The sequence below is a fragment of the Oncorhynchus mykiss genome, chromosome 4, assembly GCF_057628025.1.
Source record: "Oncorhynchus mykiss isolate SJ-2025 chromosome 4, ASM5762802v1, whole genome shotgun sequence".
Classification (NCBI taxonomy): Eukaryota; Metazoa; Chordata; class Actinopteri; order Salmoniformes; family Salmonidae; genus Oncorhynchus; species Oncorhynchus mykiss.
The window spans coordinates 54,852,153-54,879,353 of NC_143025.1; the positions used below are offsets into that span (position 1 = coordinate 54,852,153).

The following is a 27,201-nucleotide window of genomic DNA, read 5'->3' on the forward strand; positions in this document are numbered from 1 at the left end:
TACTTAACCAATAAAAATGTGGGTAGGCAGTGTCCACCTTGACAGAGCAGATAGCGGTGGGCCAAGTGACCACCCACCAATCACCCAAACACTGGATTGCCTGAACGATTACGTAAACCAGCATTATGAAATGAGCTCTCAGATTATAATCTCGATTTGATGCTCTGCATATGCATACCAAGAGAGCGAGAGTGAAAGGCCGACATGTGGGCCTTGCTAGTGTAAGGAAAGTGACAACGAAAATTACTTGCACGCTAGTGTCTCCACACAACCATCAGGCGTCCTATGTCGATTGAAGTGCCAACATGATTCTAGCTAAACCCTTTGAAGACAAAGACCGACCTTTCATATCCTCAGCCTAAATTATGTGTTATTTCTGTAATTCACGCAAGCCCCATCTTGTCAATTACCCATAAACTCCCATCACCGGCAATCAGAATGATTCCATGCGGAAAGTGAAACACCAGCTACAGAAGCTTTGTATTAATTAACCCCTGTCCCTCTGCAAATTTAGCACCCCATCTCCGCAACCGTCATGAAATTACTTGCACTTTTTTGGCAAACATCACAATAGTGTGAATGGAAATGTAGAGAGCAGTTCATTGCTTTTTCATTCATAGCTCAAACTCTAAATTAAGTCTCTGCCTACACTGAGCTGCTTTGGAAAAATGTATTCAGTACATAGAGTACTTCAACAATTCTAGTAGCCAGTGTCTTTGAACCCCTTAGGTAGTTGGTCGTTCTTTACGCCATAGAATGTTCAGTATGCAGGAGGGTGCCTGCCGCTTTGACAGCTGCTTTAGGCTCCCGTACAGATCCAGAGGGTATACGCTTGGCACAGGACAGAGTGCCACTTGGAGAACGGGCAGCCCAGTGACAGAGGCATCAGCTGTTCACACTGATGGAAAGAAGAACCATTGTCTTCTAATTAAATAGATTACTGGTAGCCTTAAATGAATGCCATTCATGTCAACGCAATTACAATTTGTGGACGTGCACTGCAAGATGTTAAAGAGAAAGCTTTAAATATAATTTAAGCATATTTAACTTAATTCCCCTCGCCTGAGATGTATTTTATCCATCCGTCTATATGAAACATTAGCCTAAAAGTATGTTATCTTCAACAGGACGCCTAAACTGAACAGGACTCAGAGAGGGCGGAGGTAATAAATCGCAGATATAACAGGATGATATAGCCTAGAGGGATTGAGTGCAAAAGTCAGTCAGTGCTTTCCAACACCGAAGCCATGACATAGGCTACCGGTGACAGAGCAGGAACGTGAAGAGCGCTTCCAACCGTCTTGGACTGGCAGCCCTACTCAGAATATATATATATATATACACACACACACACGTATATATACACATATACATAGACCTGAATCCAATCGAGAATCTGTGGAAAGAACTGGGTCTCCAGCTCTCCATCCAACCTCACTGAGCTCGAGCTGTTTTGCAAGGAGGAATGGAAAAAAATTTCAGTCTCTCGATGTGCAAAACTGATCGAGACATACCCCAAGCGACTTACAGCTGTAATCGCAGCAAAAGGTGGCGCTACAAAGTATTAACTTAAGGGGGCTGAATAATTTTGCACGCCCAATTTTTGTTAAAAAAGTTTGAAAAATCCAATAAATGTCGTTCCACTTCATGATTGTGTCCCACTTGTTGTTGATTCTTCACAAAAAAAATACAGTTTTATATCTTTATGTTTGAAGCCTGAAATGTGGCAAAAGGTCGCAAAGTTCAAGGGGGCCGAATACTTTCGCAAGGCACTGTAGATATACACACACACACACAGATATATATACACACACACACACACACACACACACACACAAACACATATACACAGATATACACACACATACAGATATACACACACACAGACAGACACACAGATACACACACACATACAGATATACATACACACACACACAGACACATAGATATATATATACACACACATAGATATATATATACACACACACACAGATAGATGTATATATATATATATATATATACACACACACACACACAGATAGATATATACATATATATCTATACACGCCCAATTTTTCAGTTTTTGATTTGTTAAAAAAGTTTGAAATATCCAATAAATGTCGTTCCACTTCATGATTGTGTCCCACTTGTTGTTGATTCTTCACAAAAAAATACAGTTTTATATCTTTATGTTTGAAGCCTGAAATGTGGCAACAGGTCGCAAAGTTCAAGGGGGCCGAATACTTTCGCAAGGCACTGATATATATATATATATATATATATATATATATACACACACAGAAATACACAGACACATATATATACACACATATATACACAGATATATACACACACAGAGATATATACACACACACACACATATATACACACACACACACACACACAGATATACACACACAGAAATACACAGACACATAGATACACACGTGTGTATATATATATATACACACACAGAGATACACACACATATATATAGATATATACACACAGAGATACAAACACACACACAGATACACACACAGATACACTATTGTGTAGAGCTTTGGCAAAGTGGTGTGGGGTTATATCCTTTCCGTTTGGCCCTGTCCGGGGGTCTCATCGGATGGGGCCACAGTGTCTCCTGAGCCCTCCTGTCTCAGCCTCCAGTATTTATGCTGCAGTAGTTTGTGTCGGGGGGCTAGGGTCAGTTTGTTATAACTGGAGTACTTCTTCTGTCTTATCCGGTGTCTTGTGTGAATTTAAGTGTGCTCCCTCTAATTCTCTCTTTCTCTCTCTCGGAGGACCTGAGCCCTAGGACCATGCGTCAGGACTACCTGGCATGATGACTCCTTGCTGTCCCCAGTCCACCTGGCCTTGCTGCTGTTCCAGTTTCAACTGTTCTGCCTGCGGCTATGGAACCCTAAACTGTTCATATTTATTCTTGAGGTGCTGTCCTGTTGCATCCTCTACAACTACTGTGATTATTATTATTATTTGACCCTGCTGGCCATCTATGAACGTTTGAAAATCTCGGCCATGTTCTGTTATAATCTCCACCCGGCACAGCCAGAAGAGGACTGGCCACCCCTCATAGCCTGGTTCTTCTCTAGGTTTCTTCCTAGGATTTGGCCTTTCTATGGAGTTTTTCCTAGCCACTGTGCTTCTACACAGCATTGCTTGCTGTTTTAGGCTGGGTTTCTGTACAGTACTTTGAGATATTAGCTGATGTACAAAGGGCTATATAAATAAATGTGATTTGATAGAGGACTGAGGGTCTTCCAAATATTGAAAGTGTGTAAATAGTTACCCATGTTATTTTGTAAATGTATATATTTTTTTCCCATATTTTTCTCTGGGGGGGGGGGGGGGGGGGGGGTGTTAGAATACCATTTTGGTATTTTGTATATAGTTATTTGTTTCAAAATGTATACCTTCACCAATTTGGCCACTTGGGTACATTTGGACTACTTGTGTGGGACACCTGGGTGACTTCATGATAAATGTCATGTAGCACACTCATTTTGGAAGTTATCATTCTGAAACTTTGCACAAGTACTGTTGCCCTCTTACATTTTTCACTGAAATTGTCCCCATCATCCTATCTGAATGTTTGTTTTATCTTGTTCATTTTAAAGATGATACAAAAATAAAAATGGTATGGTTTTATTCATTGTATTATCTAAACCAGATCTATTGTGTTATATTCTCCTACATTCAATTCACATTTACACAAACTTCAGAGTGTCTTCTTTCAAATGGTACCAAGAATATGCATATCCTTGGTTCTGTGCCTGAGCTACAGGCTGTTAGATTTGGGTAGGTCTTCAGGCGGAAATTGAAAAAAAGTATGGGGGTAGCTCTAAGAGATTATTTGAAATGCAAATCCTGGTGAATACCTCAGGAAGCTGGTTGAGAGAATTCCAAGAGTGTGTTAATCCGTCATCAAGGCAAAGGGTGGCTATTTGAAGCATTTCAAATAAACATATTTGGATTTCTTTTAACTTTCGGTTACTACATGATTCCATGTGTTATTTCATATTTGATGTCTCACTATTATTCTACAATGTAGAAAATAGTACAAAAAATAAAAACCCTTGAATGAGTAGGTGTTCTAAAATGTTTGACCAATAGTGTATATCGCCCTACCTTTCACCCATTTTGTGGTGACTGAACACAACCCTGAGGTGTTTGATCTGACCAAGACCACAGCAATAACCTTGACTCTTGGACATGCCGGTCACAAATCATGTGTATGGTTTTGGGACTGGTTAATTACGCTACAACAGGGCCTGCCCTTCCCTCTTCCTGGAGATCTACTGTCCTGTAGGTTCAGTCCAACCCTAATTTAGCATATCTGATTCAGCTAGTTAAGCAGCTAATTTGTAGAATCAGGTGTGTTAAATTAGGGTTGGACTGAAAACCCACAGGACAGTAGATCTCCATTTAGCTGCCATGGTTGAATTCCAAAAGGACCATTCACAAACAGCCCTAGGATAAACCAAATGAGCCCATGTGATGAATCCAGTGGTAGGGCAGGAAACTGTGCAGCCATACTCTCTTCCCCCCTCATCGGATGCTGACTTAAGATAGTTCCAGGACCCAAGGAGGAGTGGTGCACTTGTAACATAATTTTAAACCGTCCCCTCGCCCATACCCGGGCGCGAACCAGGGACCTTCTGCACACATCAACAACTGACGCCTACGAAGCGTCGTTACCCATCGCTCCACAAAAGCCGCGGCCCTTGCAGAGCAAGGGGAACTACTACTTCAAGGTCTCAGAGCAAGTGACGTCACTGATTGAAACGCTATTTAGCGCCCACGCTAACTAAGCTAGCTGTTTCACATCCGTTACACACTGGACTCTCTGACAGTGAAAACAGAGTTGTGGCACCTTCTGATGACAGTGACCGTATTTTCAGGAGCAGACACACTGGAGTGTAATCTCATTAATGACGTCAATGAAAAGCCCAAGTTAGAGAATCTTCTCATTGTATCTAATGACTGCAGCCAGGTTTGGTCCTGACATAAAACATGAGGAATTCTGTCAAAGAATAGTTTGCTTGCTATTCATTCTGAATAATATCAATTAGCCTATTTGGCTAAATTAATGCATTTTAGTTGGAACATTCCTCAATTTCCCTTGACCTGGAAACTATAAACCAAGAGGTTATGAACCTCACCCTCACCTGATTCTGAACACCATTCCTTGGGTATGAGGTTCAAATTGGAGATGTGGTCACATTTGTAGAACAGCCCTGACAAGTAAAATGTATACAGTGCCCGATAGGACAGGCTGAAGGAGGGTCAAAATCAGCAACTGGTTTCCCTGACAAAACACAATCCTTTTGAGTGCATTCTGTTTGTATTTTGATTCCACACACACCGAGTCACAATAGATAAGCAAACCAATAAAAACAGTATGTTCACCTCTGTAAGAGAACACTAACCCGGCCACATTTCAGAAACGAATGTTTAGTGTGAAGAGGTATCGACAAGGAATGATCATGAAGGTATTGGTTATTTCACAAACTATATGCACAATGTACCATGACTTTAAATATAAGTAGCCTAATTAGGCGAATTGGTTTAAGTGCGAGTATGCTAGAGCTTTATGTAATTATTCCAAATGACTGACTCTTAGCTAGGCCAGAAATGCAGTTCGCTTGTCAGCTACAGAGTTAGATACAGAGTTAGCATAGATGGGTTACAAGTAACGGAGAACGTAAAGAGCACAAGCCCAGTCACAGACCATGAAATCAGAGCAAGTTATCAAATGTAAAAACGTACCCCATTCCAGAAAGTCCGTCACGTGTTTCTCTCGTTTCAAATGAGAGTTGCTGCATTCGTTGTACAAACATATCAGTATATCCAGAAGGGTCTCCACGCTCAGTGAACTTGAGTTCTTTTGGGTTCCGTCCACGAGCAATTGCTCCAACTTCTTCAGGCGTACCTTCGCTGACATTTTTCTATCAATGAGCGAAGATAGTTAGTTAGCACTCTCTTAGTCGAAAAATCGCTCCCCGGGTTGGTATGGAAGAAGAAATCTAACCCTACCCCTTCAAGCGCAACCGAAAAAGTAAAGATGTATTTTGCCAAAGTGGAGCATTTGGGTGTATTCATTATGCCGAGTATGTTGCAAAACGTTTTGAAACAAAAACCGCTCATTGCAAACGGAAACGTTTTGAAAGGAAAACGAGTTTCTATTCGACAAAATTCAAGTGGGTCCCTCCCCGTTTCGTTTGCACTGTTTGCTTCCGTCTAGTGCTTAAACAAATAGTTAACGTTAGAGTTAATGAATACACCCCTGAAATCCCAATTTTGATAAACAATGTTTATCCATAGATTTGCCTTGTTCTAAGCGTCGTCACCGTGTTCCCTTCACTCAGACTCGAGGCTCAGTGGGTCCCATTTGCTTTAATCCCGACAAATGATTTCGGGCTTTCCTCCCGTCGAATCTCAGGTTGACCGGTCGGATTATCTACTCATTCGCATTCCCAATAAACCTTCTTCAACACTGCTAAAGAGGGGTATGCCCACAAAATTGTGGAGTGGCTGTCTTTTCGTAGACTAAACCTTTTTTTCTTAATAGTAGCCGGTGTGGCTCACAACGGAGCTGAAGTCGTGTCCAGCCTTGTCTCTCCCTAGTGTGCAGAAGAGTCGAGACCAGGGAATATGGAGCCCCCTGCCTACCCACACCGGAAACGCAATGAATAGGTGACGTCATTCTATGATTGACGGACACTGGGAGCAATGGTGCTTTAATATGGAACGCTTTTTGGGTATTTGCCTGTCAAAAAATATACACATCAAATAATGCCCTGTACACATCGTGAGGCTTTTCATTACGCCATACGTCATCTTCACAGAGTCTTGTGCCCGTTTACACCGTAACGCATGTCATTACATCTTAGGTCATCTTCATGGAGTCTTGCCCCACTGCTGAACCTGAACGGAGAAGTGTAGTGTTTGTTATGCAAATTGGAGGTGAGCGTGCAAAATCCCATGTGAAGCCAAACCAGGAAAAGGTGCCATATTGCAATCTATGTGTTGTTATAATTGTGTTGTTTCCTCTATAACTAGCTAGAGACCTCCACCTAATAATTATAATCAAAAACAAATGTCATTACCATAGGCCTAAAGCTTTTTCTGTAAATTACTTTTGGCTTTTGAGGTGATGTGATTGGTGTGAAGCCAAATCCAAATTGGCTTCCCTTTACCCTTTTTTTTGGTGCACCAGGATCATTCATATTCTCAGATTAGCTCAACATTCATTGGCTATTATAAAAAAATATATATATCATGGGATGCCAAATGCTCGCTGGCTTCCCTTGTATTCAATGCAACAATGTCATATTATTTTTGACCAGACAGCATCAGATAAATGGGCTTCACATACAGAGACGGATGCGTTCTCCAGTGAGATTACATTCAGCCTCTTGTGAATAGAAGGAAAATGATGAAACACGGAAGAGAGACGGAAGATATTTTTTTTTATATTGGGTGCTGTTTTGATGCATCTACTGTGGGCTTCATGGGATGGCTTTATGGGATAGCTAGCAACTTGTAAACAACTACCCATCCCATTCCATACACACCACTGGAGGAGAGCCTGTCTCTCATCAGAGATCGCATTTATTTTGGGAGATTGCAAAATATGACCTTTTTATTCAAGACATGATACATATATTGTTTCAGGTGATAATAAAAACATGTTTTGTTTGGTTACTTTTCCCTCAACTTGTTTCTTTAACTTTATAGCAAGTCAAGCTAGCTTGCACTGCAGAGCACCTAGCTAGCTAACTTAAAGCTAGGCTAGGCTAGGTTGAAGACACTATTGTAGCTAGCGACCTCCACCTAATAATTATAATCAAAAACAAACGTCATTACCATCCCAATAAACTTAAACGGAAGGCAACAGTCATGTGATATGATTGGCTTAACAGCCAATGTGTATTATTTAATATTACTATTAAAATAGTACTTACATATAGGAATGGGTCATTGTTTACAAGTTGCTAGCTATCCCATAAAGCGATCGCTGAAAACCACATATTTACATTTTCTTTTCTGTTTTGTTAACTTCCTGTTCTTTGATGGACTCAGGCTAGACTGAAGATAAATGGGGGTAGCTGCATCCCAACTGAGCCCCACAGTGGAGGCGTCATAATTCCGATAAAACCTAGCGGTCAAACACAGAAATGTTTCAAACAGTTTTTTCCCCATTCATTTTATCCATTGTAGAAACATGTTTTGATAACCATGTAAATCTATCTCAGACAAGGAGACTTTTATCAATATATGTGACACTATGATATGGAGCATCACATATCACGTCACAATTCTGTAGCTACACTGAAACAAAAAATAGAAACACAACATGCAACAATTTCAAAGATTTTACTGAGTTACAATTCAAATATGGAAATCAGTCAACTGAAATACATTAATTAGGCCCTAATCTATTGATTTCACATGACTGGGAATATCTGTTGGTCACAGATACCTAAATAAAATAGGTAGTGGCATGGATCAGAAAATCAGTCAGTATCTGGTGTGACTGTTTGGATGTTAAAGGACGAGACAAAGGCATTGATGCGAGTAACCAGTCTTGATCAGTACATTACAATCCATCCGGGTATATCAAGCACACTGGTAAAAACACTGGAGATGTAGTAATTAACATTTGCCAACAGATGGCATCACTGTGCCATTTTACACCCTTAACATCTGCCCTTTTATAAAATAGAACAGGAGCTGTCAATTCACTAACAAAACAAACCAAGTAATAATTTCCAACATGAACAGTTTAGGATTTTTTCAGGTATTAACTTAACACATTTTGATAGTTTCTTCACTTTTCCCAGTTTGTCTATATTTTCATCGTCTCACTCGGTTGCTCAATGGCATATTCGTTGCAGATTGTGCATTTATGGGCAATACAGTGTGTCACGTGCTTGTCTGTAACAGGCCTCACCTCCAATGTGACTTGAGTGCACATGTGCCAACATCTCAGGGCGCAGAGACCGGGGAATAATGACTTTCTGATCCTTGAATATTACTCAGTTTTGAACACTGAGCTCCTCTCTGACTGGCCAATATTCTCTGACGGCTAGAGAAGTTTCTTCCTTGCAGTCAGGCCAGCCCAATCAGAATCACATACCTCAATGCCTGGAGTTGCTCGTCCCTGTCTGTGTGCTGTCTGATTTGTATAAGGCGCTGGTCCGTAACATTGAGGTAGTCAGCCTGGTTGATGTGTTCAACATCTACTTGCTCTGTTTGTAAGCTGCACACTGTGTGTTGTTCATGCATGGAGCGTTTGTGAGTGCCTGATGCAATAGTCCTGCTGAGCGTGTCACTCACATACATCTCTGGCCCTGGCTTATACACCACCTTGAGTTTGTAGTTTTGTAGGGCCAGTAGCATGCTCTGCAGTCGTTTTGGGGCATTCAGAAGAGGCTTGCTGAATATAGCACTAAGGAGCTTGTGATCTGTCACTGCGGTAATGTTGTCATGCCCGTATGCCCGTCATGCCCGTACAGGTAGTGTTGGCATACAAACACAATGCTGAGGCACTCCTTCTCTATCTGGGCATATTTCTGTTTTTTGGTGTGATTGCCCTAGAGGCGAATGCCACAGGATGGCCCTCCTGCATGAATGAGGCAACAGCCAAGTTCATACTGGCTCGAGTCACTCTGAATCGTGACAGGTTTTGACACATCATAGTATCGCAGAACAGGTTTCTGGGTGACCAGTTGTTTATTTCCCTCACCACTGCGTCGTGTTTTAGGAGCCAATGCCAGATGGCTTCCTTGTCCATGATTGTCCTGAGTGGCTCACACACCTCAGAGAGCTGCGATTGGAACGTGGCTAATTCGACGGAGCTCTGCACTGCCTTCACATCAGATGGGGGGGGGGAGGGGGGGGGTATTTATAAGGCAGCCTTCACTTTCTCAAGATCCTGCTTTGATACTCCTCTGGAGCGATGGAGACCCCAAATGGGAGCTTCAACCACCTCTTCCTGCCCCAGGGTGTCCAAAAGGTGGTCATGTAGCTGCTGGGTTCGTAGAGCTTGCACTGCAGGAAAATAAAATAAAATGTCATTAGTTACATGCGCCGAATACAACAGGTGTAGTAGACCTTACAGTGAAACGCTTACTTACGATCCCCTAACCGACAGTGCAGTCTCAAAAAATACGGCTAAGAATAAGAGATAAAAGAGCTGTTGTTTACAAAATTACATAGACCGCCGCCCCTTTTCTTACCAGACGCCGCTGTTCTATCCTGCCGGTACATCATATAACCAGCCAGCTGTATGTTGATATTGTTGTCGTTCAGCCATGACTCCGTGAAGTATAAGATGTTACAGATTTTAATATCCTGTTGGTAGTTTAATCTTCCCAATAACTCAAAGATTGCATGTTTGCGAGCAGAATTGAGGGGAGTGGGGGTTTATTCGATCGCCTCCTACTCCTCAGAAGGCAGCCCGCCATCTGGCCTGTCTTTCTTCGCCTCTTCTTCACGCAGATCACTGGGGTCGGGGCCTTTTCCCGAGGGAGCCGTATATCCTCGGGATCGTCAGAGTTGTGAAAGAAGAAAAAGGATTCTGCTAGTCCGTGGTGAGTAATCTCAGTCCTGATGTCTAGAAGTTACAAACAACGCAGATAAACGAACAACAAAACACAATCGGTTGGGGGCTCCGGCGCCATTTTACATCAAATGTCTGCGCGTGCCCTCATCAGCTATACCAAGCACTATCTGATCTCTGATCAGTTCATCTCTTTAAAGCACCATATTCACATGTAGCTAGCTGCCTTTTCCCTTAGCGAGGTGACAAAGCTGTCAACAGACTCCCAGTCCTCCTGTTTGCCACAACCAAAAACATAACGCTCATAGATAGCATTTTTTGCTGGCTTAAAGTAATGTTCAAGAGCATCAAGAATAGCTGTTGTGTTACCTTGTGAGCTGCTGTCAGGTTCAGGTTGTGTTTGTATATACGTGTCAGCATTCAGCTCCCATTATAGTCCTCAAAGTGTTAGTCACTACATCATCATCCTATTCCAGAAGTGCCGTGTCTAGTGCACAGTCCTCCCATTCACTTCTAAACGTATCCCAGTTCGTGCTCTAATCTCTGCTGAGCTGCTGTTAGGTTCAGGATGTGTTTGTATTCAGCTCCCATTATAGTCCTCAAAGTGTCAGTCACTACATCATCATCCTATTCCAGAAGTGCCAAGGCTAGTGCACAGTCCTCCCATTCACTTCTAAACGTATCCCAGTTCGTGCTCTAATCCCCGCTGAGCTTCATAACAGCGGGAGGGGGAGTGTTCGCCGCCATGTCTAACCAGTGCTAACAACACTGAAGCTAACTGCTAACTAGCAAACTCACTCTAGCTGAGGTCAATTTCAGCAACATTTTACTCAAATAAGCATTTGTTTGGTAAACCAGAACAGGTGACTAATTTGCGGAAAGCATGGTTAGTTATCCGACTCGGACACCATGTTTGAATGTTAAATGACGAGACAGAAGCATTGATGCGAGTAACCAGTCTCGATCAGTACAAAAACACTGGAGTTGCACTACTTAACTTTTACCAACAGATGGCATCACTGTGCCATCTTACACCCATAACAGTGACCACCATTTGCCTCATGTAGTCCTTCACATAGAGTTGATTGTGGCCTTTGAATGACCCAAATGTTGTCTCACCCCACTTCATTGGCTGTGCGAAGTTGCTGGATATTGGTGGGAACTGGAACACGCTGTTGTAGATGTCGAAACAGAGCATCCCAAACATGCTCAATGGGTGACATGTCTGGTGAGTATGTAGGCCATGGATTAACTGGGACATTTTCAGCTTTCAGGAATTGTGTACAGATCCTTGCGACATGGGGCCATGCCTTATCATGTTGAAACAGGAGGTGATGGTACCTTGATCGAAAAATGAAGCTATATAGAACATTTTAATTTACTTTTCCATATTTAATTGAAGTCATTTTTTGTTTTCTTATTCATGCATTTGGTATTGTGTCTCATACAGAATACTATCCTAGTAGCAGTCAGATATTTTTCACGTGCCATGAATACTAGGCTTGTCTTTTGCAAAGAAGCTATATAGCTAGCTAGCTACCTTCCTAGACGATATTAGAAACATACCCTTGTTTTACCAGATCCTCTTCTCCTTTAGCCAGTGGAGGTCTTTATTTATTCCCTTCTCATTTCTGCCAACTATATGACAAGGTGAAATCTATTTCAATTAATGGTGTCAGAATGCCCTGCTGTATTAAAGCAAATCAGAACTTAACTTGTTGACATGTTCTATTGCAGATTCAAAGCCAGATGAACTAATTGCAGAATGTATCCGTAATCATGAATGAGTAAGCATATTTATTTGATAAGAACAAGTGAAGGAAGCAGCATAGGGAAAATAAGATGGATAATTCCAAAGTGTCTGAAGTTGAGGGACCATAAGGGGTGGTTGGCCATGGAATAAACATAAAGTGGGGTGCTGGTGTGCTTCTGCACACCTTTTAGGTTGTTGTCACAAATAACTGGGCCACGTTCAGTCATACTCAGGGTCTCAACCTGTCCCTCAACATCATTCTGTCTCAGTTGCAGCATTCAAATCGTGGTCATCATGTGTCTGTGAATCACAACATTAAAGCCGACGAGTGATCTCAGTATTTCCACAAATGGAGCCATAGACAATACAACTTAAGTACTGAGGACAGCATTCTGTTGACAGCATGGTGGTTTATACTATGTCTACTGTGTGTGAATGAAGTAAGAATCTTATTCCTGAAGGTCCATTTGAGTGTGTGGTCACTTAGGCCTGAACATCAACCATGGGACCATTGGAGACGTGGGATGCTTGCTCTCAAGGTGCTGCTTGAACATCAACCAGTGCTGGGACCATTGGAGACGTGGGATGCTTGCTCTCAAGGTGCTGCTTGAATATCAACCAGTACTGGGACCATTGGAGACGTGGGATGCTTGCTCTCAAGGTGCTGCTTGAACATCAACCAGTACTGGGACCATTGGAGACGTGGGATGCTTGCTCTCAAGGTGCTGCTTGAACATCAACCAGTACTGGGACCATTGGAGAAGTGGGATGCTTGCTCTCAAGGTGCTGCTTGAACATCTTCAGGTCTGCGTCTATAAAAAGTAAAGTACAAAATGGAGGAAGTTAACATTTTAATCATTAAATTAAAAGAACACCCTCCCTACCATCAAACATGGGGAGGTTTGTTAATGCTGTGGGATTGCATTGCTGGCTCTGGTACTGGGGAGTCTTGAACGTGCGCATCATGGCATCTTGAAATCAGCATATTATTGGGTGTTTTTCAGTTCAATGTTCAACCCAAAAACTGAATCTCCATCGAAGGTTGTGGATCTCCCAACAGGAGAGTGACCCAAACAAACATCAAAAGCACCCAGGAATATTTCAAGTAGAAACACTGGACTAATAACAAGGGGTGGAGACCAAAAGTAAACCTTTTTTTGAAGAATAAAAAATAAGGAATTATTTAAAAGTGCAAGGGTGGCAGTATAATGGCCACAACTGTGTATTAGATACATTAGTTATGAGATGTGTGTTCAAGGCATACCATACCAAAAAACAGCGATATACTGTATGTCCTGTGATTGGTCCAGAGGGGTTCCAGTCTATGAGGTAGCGAGGTGTGGTGTATACAGAGGAAGAGTCAGCTTTTTAAGTTGCAAAAATCTACATGATATACAGTGCCTTGCGAAAGTATTCGGCCCCCTTGAACTTTGCGACCTTTTGCCACATTTCAGGCTTCAAACCTAAAGATATAAAACTTTATTTTTTTGTGAAGAATCAACAACAAGTGGGACACAATCATGAAGTGGAACGACATTTATTGGATATTTCAAACTTTTTTAACAAATCAAAAACTGAAAAAAAATGTCCCATTCCTCCTTGCAAAACAGCTCGAGCTCAGTGAGGTTGAATGATGAGCATTTGTGAACAGCAGTTTTCAGTTATTTCCACAGATTCTCGATTGGATTCAGGTCTGGACTTTGACTTGGCCATTCTAACACCTGGATATGTTTATTTTTGAACCATTCCATTGTAGATTTTGCTTTATGTTTTGGATCATTGTCTTGTTGGAAGACAAATCTCCGTCCCAGTCTCAGGTCTTTTGCAGACTCCATCAGGTTCTCTTCCAGAATGGTCCTGTATTTGGCTCCATCCATCTTCCCATCAATTCTAACCATCTTCCCTGTCCCTGCTGAAGAAAAGCAGGCCGAAACCATGATGCTGCCACCACCATGTTTGACAGTGGGGATGGTGTGTTCAGCTGTGTTGCTTTTACGCCAAACATAACGTTTTGCATTGTTGCCAAAAAGTTCAATTTTGGTTTCATCTGACCAGAGCACCTTCTTCCACATGTTTGGTGTGTCTCCCAGGTGGCTTGTGGCAAACTTTAAACGACACTTTTTATGGATATCTTTAAGAAATGGCTTTCTTCTTGCCACTCTTCCATAAAGGCCAGATTTGTGCAATATACGACTGATTGTTGTCCTATGGACAGAGTCTCCCACCTCAGCTGTAGATCTCTGCAGTTCATCCAGAGTGATCATGGGCCTCTTGGCTGCATCTCTGATCAGTCTTCTCCTTGTATGAGCTGAAAGTTTAGAGGGACGGCCAGGTCTTGGTAGATTTGCAGTGGTCTGATACTCCTTCCATTTCAATATTATCGCTTGCACAGTGATCCTTGGGATGTTTAAAGCTTGGGAAATCTTTTTGTATCCAAATCCGGCTTTAAACTTCTTCACAACAGTATCTCGGACCTGCCTGGTGTGTTCCTTGTTCTTCATGATGCTCTCTGCGCTTTTAACGGACCTCTGAGACTATCACAGTGCAGGTGCATTTATACGGAGACTTGATTACACACAGGTGGATTGTATTTATCATCATTAGTCATTTAGGTCAACATTGGATCATTCAGAGATCCTCACTGAACTTCTGGAGAGAGTTTGCTGCACTGAAAGTAAAGGGGCTGAATAATTTTGCACGCCCAATTTTTCAGTTTTTGATTTGTTAAAAAAGTTTGAAATATCCAATAAATGTCGTTCCACTTCATGATTGTGTCCCACTTGTTGTTGATTCTTCACAAAAAATACAGTTTTATATCTTTATGTTTGAAGCCTGAAATGTGGCAAAAGGTCGCAAAGTTCAAGGGGGCCGAATACTTTCGCAAGGCACTGTATTTGATATTCACAGCATGGCACTCGGCTGGTTCAAGAAAGGGGAAATAAAAACCTATCTTGGTTAACAGAACTTCACTTGTAAACCAAAGAGTCTTTCGATAATCATCATATTAAATACTCTTTTGTGGCTAGGCTTGTCTTTGGCTCTCGGCTACGGGAATGACTCACGCACGTTCTTCATCTTTTAATCTGTTCTTTGTCTTTTTCTGTCAATATCCATTTCTTTTCTGGTTTCTTCGTTCAATATTTCTCCCTCTTTTCGCATGTGTTATTCTTCTCCTGCATCTCCATTGTTCTCTTTTCTCCCATGTGTTCCTTCGCCTGTGCCGGTAATAATGGGTGTGCTTGGGGAACCGTGTGACGTTGGTGGGGATTCCCCGCATCTGACTCCCATTGACCCCCAGACCTCTGGATGGTTCACAATACAAAGTGCATAAACTCCCACACACAGACAACAGGGCCGAGAGTACATCCCTTATGGAAAAGTCCTATGGGATTCCCATGGAAGAATTCAAGAGAATTCCAATGGGGACCCAATGGGACTTTAGAATTAGGGTCAATACTAACATTACAGTGACACAACAATACTTACAAATGGACAGCTAATATTGTCGTTCTGTAATGTTTAGTTAGCGTGCTGTATTTGTAAAATAGTACCCGGAAAACAACAGTCTCAATGTCAACAGTGAAGAGGCGACTCCGGGATGCTGAAAAAAAGCCATATCTCAGACTGGCCAATAAAAAAAAAGATTAAGATGGGCAAAAGAACACAGACACTGGACAGAGGAACTCTGCCTAGAAGGCTAGCATCCCAGAGTCACCTCTTCACTGTTGACGTTGAGACTGGTGTTTTGCGGGTACAATTAATGAAGTTGCCAGTTGGGGACTTGTGAGGTGTCTGTTTATCAAACTAGACACTGATGTACTTGTCCTCTTGCTCAGCTGTGCACCGGGGCCTCCCACTCCTCTTTCTATTCTGGTTAGAGCCAGTTTGCTCTGTTCTGTGAAGGGAGTAGTACACAGGGTTGTACAAGATCTTCAGTTTCTTGACAATTTCTCGCACGGAATAGCCTAAATTTCGCAGAACAAGAATAGACTGACGAGTTTCAGATGAAAGTTATTTGATTCTGGCCATTTTGAGGCTGTAATCGAACCCACAAATGCTGATGCTCCAGATACTCAACTAGTCTAAAGAAGGTCAGTTTTATTGCTTCAACAGTTTTCAGCTGTGCTAACATAATTGCAAAATGTTTTTCTATTGATCAATTAGCCTTTTAAAATGATAAACTTGGATTAGCTAATGGACAAAAAATTGGATTTTCTTTAATTATAAAACAAGGACATTTCTAAGTGACCCCAAACTTTTGATCGGTAGTGTACTTGTGGAAGTCATTACCTCCAAAATGGGATCACTTTTTCAATTGGACACAACTATAACAGAAACTGAAATTCTCACCCTTCGAAGTGACATTCATCTGAAATCCAGGGAAACCACTGAGATGAAGGAAGAGTTCTGGGAGCTCCTGCTAGAGGAGAAGTATCCCAACATAAGAAGATGTGCTCTCAACTTATCAGCCCTTTTAGGATCAACCTACCTCTGTGAGTCAGCATTTTCTCACATTAAGTACAGATCTACTATGATCTTGTGGCCTGCATGAGACTTGCAACAAGCTGCTACAGCCCTGACTATGAAAAACTACTAGTATCCACCCAATGCCAAAAGTCTCACTCAGGTAGGAAATTAAATGAGTTGCATTTATTTGTGGAAAACATGTTATTGGTCCACATTATATTTGGGTATCATAGCAGCAGGTCCATACTCAGGGGTGTGTTGCGTTTCATACATTTTGTTGGTTGGTTTAGATTTAGAGACTGGTAGATCTCATCAGGCTGGCAAATAAAAAAGTAGATCTCATGTCAAAGAAGGTTGACCTGGTCTAAGGTTTCACATACTTTTTCCAGTATGTGTTTAAAATATGTATTCAATGTAGGCAAGAAAAATATAATTTGTGTGTTATTAGTTTAAACACACTGAGTTTGTCTATTGTTGTGACCGATGAAGATCAGATCAAATTTTATGTACAATTTATGCAGAAATCCAGGTAATCCATACTTTTTCTTGCCACTGAACATTACGTTATTATGTTTTGGGTGTGGTGGGGGTGGAGGGATATTTGCGTGTAGCCATTTAAGGACAGAAAGCTTGGTTGACGTATAAGTGGAGCATCTCTGTAACGATGTGCGCTGAGAGTCGGGAAGCAAGTTCAGGGAGTGAGTGTTTTAATAAATAAACGTAACATAATACAAAACAGGAAACACGGACAACGCACAGACATGAAACAGAAACAATGACGCCTGGGGAAGGAACCAAAGGGATTGACATTTTCAGGGAGTGACAAGGCAGTGATGGAGTCCAGGTGAGTCTGACGACGCACAGGTGGTGACCTAGAGGCCGAAGAGGGAGCACATGTGAACATCACAGTCTTTGAAGGACCCTGCACTGACTGACAACTACTCCACCCAGCAGCAACCGCTCTCCTTGTCATATGCTTATAGCAGGTCTACTTTCTCTGGAAAGATCAGCATTTCATAGAAGTGGCGTTACAGTGGGAACCTGGTGCCCTAAATATTCACAAGAAAGCAAACATTGAAATAATACAGGACATTTTACTAATTTCCTATGTACAAATTTAGTACATTTTTTATCCAGTATTTGCTATATGTGTAATGTACAGTGCCTTCAGAAATTATTTATACCCCTGAATTCAAAATGGATGAAATCAGTTCGCTGATACTTGCTATATGTGTAATGTACAGTGCCTTCAGAAATTATTTATACCCCTGAATTCAAAATGGATTCAATATTTTTTTCCTCACCAATCGACACACAATACCCCATAATGACGAAGTGAAAAACATGTTTTTAGAAATTGTTGCTAATTTATTGAAAAGAAAATACAGAAATGTAATTTACATTATTATTCAGACCACTTTGCTATGACAATCCTAATTGACCTCAGGTGAATCCTGTTTCCATTGATCATCCTTGAGATGTCTCTACAACTTGATTGGAGTCCACCTGTTGTTGAGATGTCTCTACAACTTGATTGGAGTCCACCTATGGTCAATTCAGTTGTTTGGACATGATTTATAAATAAACACTCCTGTCTAGATAAGGTCCCACAGTTGACTGCATGACAGAGAGGTGGCGACTGAGTGAGAGACGGCGGAAGTGGATGCTGAGTTCCAGTCAAGCAGCGCGTCAAGCAAAGTTGGTGAAGTTGAATGTCCTGAATGGACAACAATAGTGTGGTGGAAAATGGAACAAAAAGGAAATAGTCTAAAATTGGAGTGGAGGATAAGTGTGTGATTGGATAATGAATTGTTTCTTTTTGGGATGCGTTTGTTGAGTTAGGATGCATATGTGGGAGATCCATTGGAGGTGTCAAATGGTGAAGTATGCGCTGGGAAAAGTGGAGTATATCAGAGTAAACAGGAGTGGTCTTATTTGGATGAATTGTGTTTCTAAAGAGCAGAGGAAGATTGCAGTGGGCCTCAAAATAATCTGGAAACCAGAAGTATTGTGCTTTGAACTTCGGAGCAGAGCACCCGTCAAAGAAGTCATGTCAGGTGTGACGATGGATGTTCAGGTTGAATACCTGAAGAGAATTTCTGGTGCGTTTGGTGCCCGGCGTCTAACCTGCTGGGTGAATGGAGAAAAAAAGAAAGTCTGTCATTAGTTTTTTTTCAATAGAGCCCTACCTATGCATGTGAAGATTATTATGTAAGGCATGTTTAGAGTGTGTGCAAACGGACACAGTATACTGAAGAACGGTATGTAGAAGGACAATGGTGTTGCCATCACACACTGTAACAATGACAATTTTCCATTCATTTTTACTTCATTTTCATAATATATGCCCTATTACTTCTTACAACCGACAACAACTTTTGAACTTCAGATCGGAAGTTACTTACCTCAATTCAACTTCGACTCATCTGCCCTAGGTTCTCTCTGTAATGCCGTGCCTACCTAAGAGGAAGCACCGGCGTTACAGAGGCAAGAGGGCGGGGATCCTGGTGAGATTAAGGCAAAGAGAAAGCCAGCCACCTCTTCCCTCCATTCTACTGGCAAGTCACTCAATAATAAGATGGATGACTTCCAATCGCAGATTTGCTACTAACGGGACTCTTGAAACTGCAATATTCTTTGCTTTTCTCTCGGACAGATACCCCCCAAGGCTATTCAGCTCAATGGATTCTCCATTCACAGACAGGACAGTGGAGTCGGGGAAATCGAGGGGGAGATGTTTGCCTCTACATCAACACCAACTGGTGTGCTAAGTCCAGCGCGGTTGAAGTGTCGGCACACTGTTCACCCATTTTGGAATAAACTGATGGTCAAATTCCGACTCTACCTCCCGAGGGAGTTTTCATACATTCCAGGACAAGAAAAATAACAGCTGGTACTTGACAAACTGTACAAGGCAAAAAAACAAGTAAGAAACCCTACAGTACCAGTCAAAGGTTTGGACACCTACTCTTTCAAGGGTTATAACTTATTTTTTACTATTTCTACCCTGTAGAAAAATAGTGGACATCAAAACTATGAAATAACACACATGGAATCATGCAGTAACCAAAAAGTGTTAAACAAATCAAAATACATTTTAGATTCTTCAAAGGAGCAACCCTTTGCCTTGATGACAGCTTTGCACACTCTTGGAATTCTCTCAATCAGCTTCACTTGGAATGCTTTTCCAACAGTCTTATTAAAGGAGTTCCCACAAATGCTGAGCACTTGTTGGCTGCGTTTCCTTCACTCTGCTGTCTATCTCAATTGGGTTGAGGTCGGGTGGTTGTGGAGGCAAGGTCATCTGATGCAGCACTCCATCACTCTCCTTCTTGGTCAAATAGGCCTTACACGGCCTGGAGGTGTGTTGGGTCATTGCCCCGTTGAAAAACAAATGATCGTCCCACTAAGCCCAAACCAGATGGGATGGCGTATCGCTGCAGAATGCTGTGGTAGTCATCCTGGTTAAGTGTGCCTTAAATTCTAAATAAATCACTGACAGTGTCACCAGCAAAGAACCCCGACACCATCACACCTCCTCTTCCATGCTTCACAGTGGGAACCACACATACGGAGATCATCTGTTCACCTACTCTGCGTCTCACAAAGACATTGCGGTTGGAACCAAAAATCTCAAATTTGGACTCATCAGACCAAAGGACAGATTTCCACCGGTCTAATGTCCATTGCTCGTGTTTCTTGGCCCAAGCAAGTCTCTTCTTATTATTCCTTCCTTTAGTAGTGGTTTCTTTGCAGCAATTAGACCATGATGGCTTGATTCCACAGTCTCGTCTGAATAGTTGATGTTGAGATGTTTGTTGCTTGAACTCTGTAAACCATTTATTTGGGCTGCAATCTTAACTCTAATGAGCTTATTTTCTGCAGCATAGGTAACTCTAGGTCTTCCTTTCCTGTGTCGGTCCTCATGAAAGCCAGTTTCATCGTATTTGCGACTGCACTTGAAGAAACTTTCACAGTCCTTTAAATGTTTTGCAATGACTGACCTTCATGTTTTAAAGTAATGATGGACTGTCATTTATCTTTGCTTATTTGAGCTGTTCTTGCCATAATATGGACTTGGTATTTTACCAATTAGGGCTATCTTCTGTATACCACCCCTAACTTGTCACAACACAACTGATTGGCTCAAACACCTTAAGGAAAGAACATCCACAAATTAACTTTTAACAAGGCATTGAAATTCATTCCAGGTGACTACCTCATTAAGCTGGTTGAGAGAATGCCAAGATTGTGCAAAGCTGTCATCAAGGCAAAGGGTGGCTACTCTGAAGAAACTCAAATATAAAATGTATTTGTATTTGTTTAACACTATTTTGGTTACTACATGGTTCCATATGTGTTATTTCATAGTTTTGATGTCTTCACTAATATTCTACAATGGAAAGAATAGTAAATATAAAGAAAAACACCGTAATGAGCAGGTATGTTCAAACGTCTGACTGGTACTGTACATCCAGAGGCTGATACAAGATACAAGTGAAGATATGGTAGTGGACACAGGCTGTTGTAAATGTTTGCTGTGAAAAAGATTCCCCATGTGTTAAAAATTTGTAAATCTGGCGTTCATTGCCACAGTTATAAACTGTGCAGCTCAAGTTTAAAAGAAACTGGACATCATTTTGGCTGTGGCAGAATATTTTTGGGACTTTTACATCTGAAGACTTGCAAGGGGTAGTGCCGCATCACGCACAGTAGGTTTCGGGATGCACATTTTAATTGCGCAAACATCAATATACTATAGAAGAAGAAGAATTGTATGTCAGAATAGAAACTATACCATGAAGTTCATGGAATTGGCCGTAGATCTCCGAGATAGAATTGTGATGAAGCACAAAGAAAGAAGAAGAAGAAACAGTACGTCTGAGGAAGGGTATAAAACTATTTCTTCAGTGTTGAAAGTTTCCAAGAGCACAGTGGTCTCCATCATTTCAGAAATTGAAAAAATATGAGAGCTGGCCGTCCAACTAAACTGAGCAACATGGCAAGAATAACCTTGGTCAGGGAGGTGACAAAGAACCCAATGACCACTCTGACATAACTATAGAGTTACTAAGCTGAGATGGGACAACCTGTCTCTACAGCACTTCAACAATCTGGGCTTTATGAGACAGTGGCCAGACTGTCATGACTTCCCCCATGGCTCCTCTCCATGTTTGGGCAGTGTTCGGGAGATCTACATCCCCGGCTTTCTAGCCCTCACCGCTCCATTTTTCATATATCCATTTGTCTTGTCTTGTTTCCATACACACCTGGTTTTCATTTCCCCAATCAATCGACTTGTATTTAACCCTCTGTTTCCCATCATGTTTTGTGTGTAATTGTTTCATTTTACTGTGATGTCTTATTCCGCTCTTTACTTTTGTTATGTTCCATGTTTTGAGCGCATTTGATTTATGTAGTGCTCTCGTTTTGGAACAAAAATAAAAGTGTGCCTGTTTACATCATGCTACTCTCCTGTACCTGACTTCGCCTCTTGTACACTCGCTGACAGTATTACACATCTCCGATGGAGTCAGCAGGAGCAGGTACCCCAGTTAGAGGAGTCGAGGAGCGCGTCCAGGAACATTCGGCCATGTTACATCATCTTGGTGCCATGATGGATTGCGTTGTCCAGACCATGGACCGCTGGGAGAGACGGGAGGTCCCTCCAGTGACTCGACCAGCACAACCGGGGTTGTCTCCACCCGTTCCATCCGCAGGGTATTCCGGGGGGGATGTGTCTCTCCCTTCCCAGGGAGTATGATGGGACGGCAGCACTGTGCCAGGGATTCTTACTACAACTGGACCTCTACCTGGCCACTGTGCACCCATCACCCTCAGGAGGAGAGAGTAGCTGCTCTCGTCTCCTGCCTCACAGACGCCATGTGGAGAGGAGACACGGCTCCAGACCACTTCGAGGAGTTCACCCGTCGCTTCAGGGCCATCTTCAACCATCCACCTGAGGGCAGAGAGGCAGGGAGGAATTTCGGACCTTGGCTGCAGGAGCAGGCTGGAAAGACAGGGCCCTCATCGACCACTATCGATGCAGCCTACAAGAAGATGTCCGACGTGAGCTGGCCTGCAGGGACGCCACCATTTCCTTTGACCAACTGGTGGATTTGTCCATCCGGTTGGATTACCTGCTGGTCACCCGCGGACATCCAGAGGGGGCTCTGTTGGTTCCAACGTCCAGCACCTCCGCTCCGGTGCCCATGGAGTTAGGAGGGGATGCTCTTAGGGAGACGGGAGGAGGAGCCATCAAGAGCGCCATCTGTGGTCGCAGAGGACACACTGCCGGTCGGTGCCGTGTTGGTTCCTCTGGGAGTCGAGGCAACAGGCAGGGCACTCTGGCGTCACCCCAGGTGAGTTTGCACCACACTCATCCAGAGTCATTCTGTTGATCAACGGTTTTGGCCTGTTTGTTTCCCTGAGTTTTCCCCACATTCCCAGCATAAGGCGCTCGTCGATTCATTAAGTTAGGAATCCCCATTTTTCCTATAGTTAGATCCTTCCCGGTACACACTCTAGATAGTCGACCATTAGAGTCCGGGCTAATCAAGGAGGCCACCAACTTCTTGGCCATGGCTATGCAGGGGAATCATGAGGAGAAAAACAGTCTCTTTCTCATTGACTTGTTTCCTGTGTTACTAGGCCTTCCTTGGTTGGCTCTGCATAACCCCACTATCTCCTGGCAACAGAGGGCTCTCACGGGGTGGTCGCGAGAGTGCTCAGGGAGGTGTGTAGACGTTTCCGTTGGTGCTACCACGGTGGAAAGTCCAGACCAGGTTTCCACCGTGCACATCCCCCTAGAATAAGCCGATTAGGATCTCGCCTTTTGTAAAAAGAAGGCGACACAATTGCCACCTCATCGACAGGGGGGATTGTGCGATAAATCTCCTGGCAGACGCTGCGCTTCCCAGGAGTCACATGTATCCCCTGTCGCAAGCGGAGACGGTGGCAATGGAGACATATGTCTCTGAATCCTTGCGTCAGGGGTACATTTGGCCCTCTACTTCACCCGCCTCTTCGAGGTTATTTTTTGTGAAGAAGGATGAAGGTTTACGCCCTTGCATTGACTATAGGTCTCAATTAAATCATGATGAGGTACAGTTACCCACTACCTCTTATCGCCATGGCGATTGAGTCGATGCATGGGGTGCGCTTCTTCACGAAACTGGATCTCAGGAGTGCGTATAACCTGGTGTGTATCCGGGAGGTAGACGAGTGGAAGACAGCGTTCAGTACCACCACAGGGCATTATGAGTACCTCGTCATGCCGTATGGGTTGATGAATGCTCCATCAGTTTTCCAATCCTTTGTAGACATGATTCTCAGGGACCTGCACGGGCAGGGTGTAGTGGTGTACATCGATGACATCGATTCTGATTTACTTCGCTACATGCGCCGAGCATGTGTCCTTGGTGCGCAAGGTACTTGGACGACTGTTGGAGCATGACCTATACATCAAGGCTGAGAAATGCCTGTTCTTTCAGCAGTTCCTTCCTAGGGTATCGCATTTCCACATCAGAGGTGGAGATGGAGAGTGACCGCATTGCAGCCGTGCGTAATTGGCCGACTCCCACCACGGTAAAGGAGGTGCAGCGATTTTTAGGGTTTGCCAATTACTACCGGAGATTTATCCGGGGTTTTGGCCAGGTTGCAGCGCACATTACCTCACTGCTGAAGGGGGGTCCTGTAAGGTTGCAGTGGTCGGTTGAGGCGGACAGGGCTTTGGGGCAACTAAGGGCTCTGTTTACTTCGGCTCCAGTGCTGGCCCATACGGATACCTCTTTGGCATTCATAGTGGAGGTGGACGCATCCGAGGCTGGGATCGGAGCCGTGCTCTCACAGCGCTCCGGCACGCCACTGAAACTCCGCCCTTGTGCTTTCTTCTCGAAGAAGCTCAGCCCAGCGGAGCGTAACTATGATGTGCGGGACCGGGAGTTGTTGGCTGTGGTTAAAGCGTTGAAAGTGTGGAGACATTGGCTTGAGGGGGCTATAAACACCCTTTTCTCATCTGGGCTGACCACCGCAACCTGGAGTACATCCGGGCTGCAAGGATACTGAATCCTCGTCAGGCAAGGTAAGCCATGTTCTTTACTCGTTTTGTGTTTACCCTATCCTGCAGACCAGGTTCCCAGAATAAGAAGGCAGACGCACTGTCCTGGCTGTATGACACTGAGGAGCGGCCCATGGATCAGACTCCCATACTCCCGGCCTCCTGCCTGGTAGCGCCGGTCGTGTGGGATCTGGATGTGGACATTGAGCAGGCGTTACGTACAGAGCCCGCTCCCCTCCAGTGTCCCGTTGGGCGTATGTACGTTCTGTCTGCTGTTCGTGACCAGTTGATCTCTTGGGCCCACACGTCTCCCTCCTCTGGTCATCCGGGGATCGGTCGGACGGTGGGCTGTCTGACTGGGAACTACTGGTGGCCCACTTTGGCTAAAGACGTGAGGGTTTATGTCTCCTCCTAGTCGGTGTGTGACCAGTGTAAGGCTTCGAGACACCTGCCCAGAGTTAAGTTACATCCCTTACACGTTCCACAACGACCTTGGTCACATCTGTCAGTGGATTTCCTAATGGATCTTCCTCCCTCACAGGGAAATACCACGATCCTGGTCATTGTGGATCGTTTTCCTAAGTCCTGTCTTCTCCTCCCTCTGCCTGGTCTCCCTACGGACCTACAGACTGTGGAGGTCCTGTTTACACATGTCTTTCAGCACTACGGGGTGCCTGACGATATAGTGTCGGATCGGGGTACCCAGTTCACGTCGAGAGTTTGGAAGGCGTTCATGGAACGTCTGGGGGTCTCGATTAGCCTTACCTCAGGTTTTCACCATGAGAGTAACAGGCAGGTAGAGAGAGTCAACCAGGATGTGGGAAGATTTCTGCAGTCCTACTGCCAGGACGGGCCGGGGGAGTGGGCAGCGTTTGTGCACTGGGCCGAGATAGCACAGAACTCGCTTCGCCACTCCATGTTACATTTTCCATATTCCAGAAACTTTCAACCGGATCTCCCCATTAAGCAGCGAGCAGAGTCAGAGGCCGAGCCTTCTCTGGTCTCTACACCTCCCGTTACGGGGTCTGAGATGCCGAAGCTTCCCACCATTAGCTCTGACAAATTGAAAACCCAAGTCATTGGCGACTCCATTACCCGCAGTATTAGACTTAAAACGAACCATCCAGCAATCATACACTGTTTACCAGGAGGCAGGGCTACCGATGTTAAGGCTAATCTGAAGATGGTGCTGGCTAAATCTAAAACTGGCGAGTGTAGAGAGTATAGAGATATTGTTATCCATGTCGGCACCAAAGATGTTAGGATGAAACAGTCACAGGTCACCAAGCGCAACATAGATTTAGCGTGTAAATCAACTAGAAAGATGTGTCGGATTCGAGTAATTGTCTCTGGCCCCCTCCCAGTTAGGGGGAGTGATGAGCTTTACAGCAGAGTCTCACAACTCAATCGCTGGTTGAAAACTGTTTTCCGCCCCTCCCAAAAGATAGAATTTGTAGATAATTAGCACTCTTTCTGGGACTCACCCACAAATAGGACCTAGCCTGGCCTGATGAGGAGTGGCGGACTCCATCCTAGCTGGAGGGGTGCTCTCATCTTATCTACCAACATAGACAGGGCTCTAACTCCCCTAACTCCACAATGAAATAGGGTGCAGGCCAAGCAGCAGGCTGTTAGCCAGCCTGTGAGCTTAGTGGAGTCTGCCACTAGCACAGTCAGTGTAGTCAGCTCAGCTATCCCCATTGAGACCGTGTCTGTGCCTCGACCTAAGTTGGGCAAAACTAAACATGGCGGTGTTACCTTAGCAATCTCACTAGAATAAAGACCTCCTCCATTCCTGCCATTATTGAAAGAGATCGTGACACCTCACAATTCAAAATCGGCTACTTAATGTTAGAGCCCTAACTTCAAAGGCAGTTATAGTCAATGAACTAATCACTGATCATAATCTTGATGTGATTGGCCTGACTGAAACATGGTTTAAGCCTGATGAATTGACTGTGTTAAATGAGGCCTCACCTCCTGGTTATACTAGTGACCATATCCCCAGTCCATCCCACAAAAGGCGGAGGTGTTGCTAACATTTACGATAGCAAATTTCAATTTACAAAAACCCCCAGATGTTTTCGTCTTTTGAGCTTCTAGTCATGAAATCTATGCAACCTACTCACTCACTTTTTATAGCAGGCCTGGCTCCCTGCTATACAGAAAATACCCGAGCTCTGAAGCAAGCTTCCAGAAAATTGGAACAGAAATGGCATCACACCAAACTGGAAGTCTTCCGACTAGCTTAGAAAGACAGTACCGTGCAGTATCGAAGAGCCCTCACTGCTGCTCGATCATCCTATTTTTCCAACTTAATTGAGGAAAATAAGAACA

General features: G+C 43.5%; 1 protein-coding gene across 11 annotated transcripts in view; it reads right to left on the reverse strand.

Moving 5' to 3' along the window:
- Positions 1-6,945, reverse strand: part of LOC110521031 (serine/threonine-protein kinase MRCK beta) — a 126,383-nt gene extending 119,438 nt beyond the window's left edge. For 5 of the 11 annotated variants that reach the window (XM_090232291.1, XM_036975509.2, XM_036975512.2 and 2 more), the window contains exon 1: positions 5,788-6,708. In XM_090232291.1, coding sequence (XP_090088417.1) covers positions 5,788-5,962 — 175 coding nt within the window. In that variant the 5' untranslated portion in view covers positions 5,963-6,708. Of the gene's footprint in view, positions 1-5,787 lie in introns of all 11 variants that reach the window. The other 6 variants (XM_090232294.1, XM_090232290.1, XM_090232293.1 and 3 more) reach the window with 3 other exon arrangements.
- Positions 6,946-27,201: the final 20,256 nt, after the last annotated feature.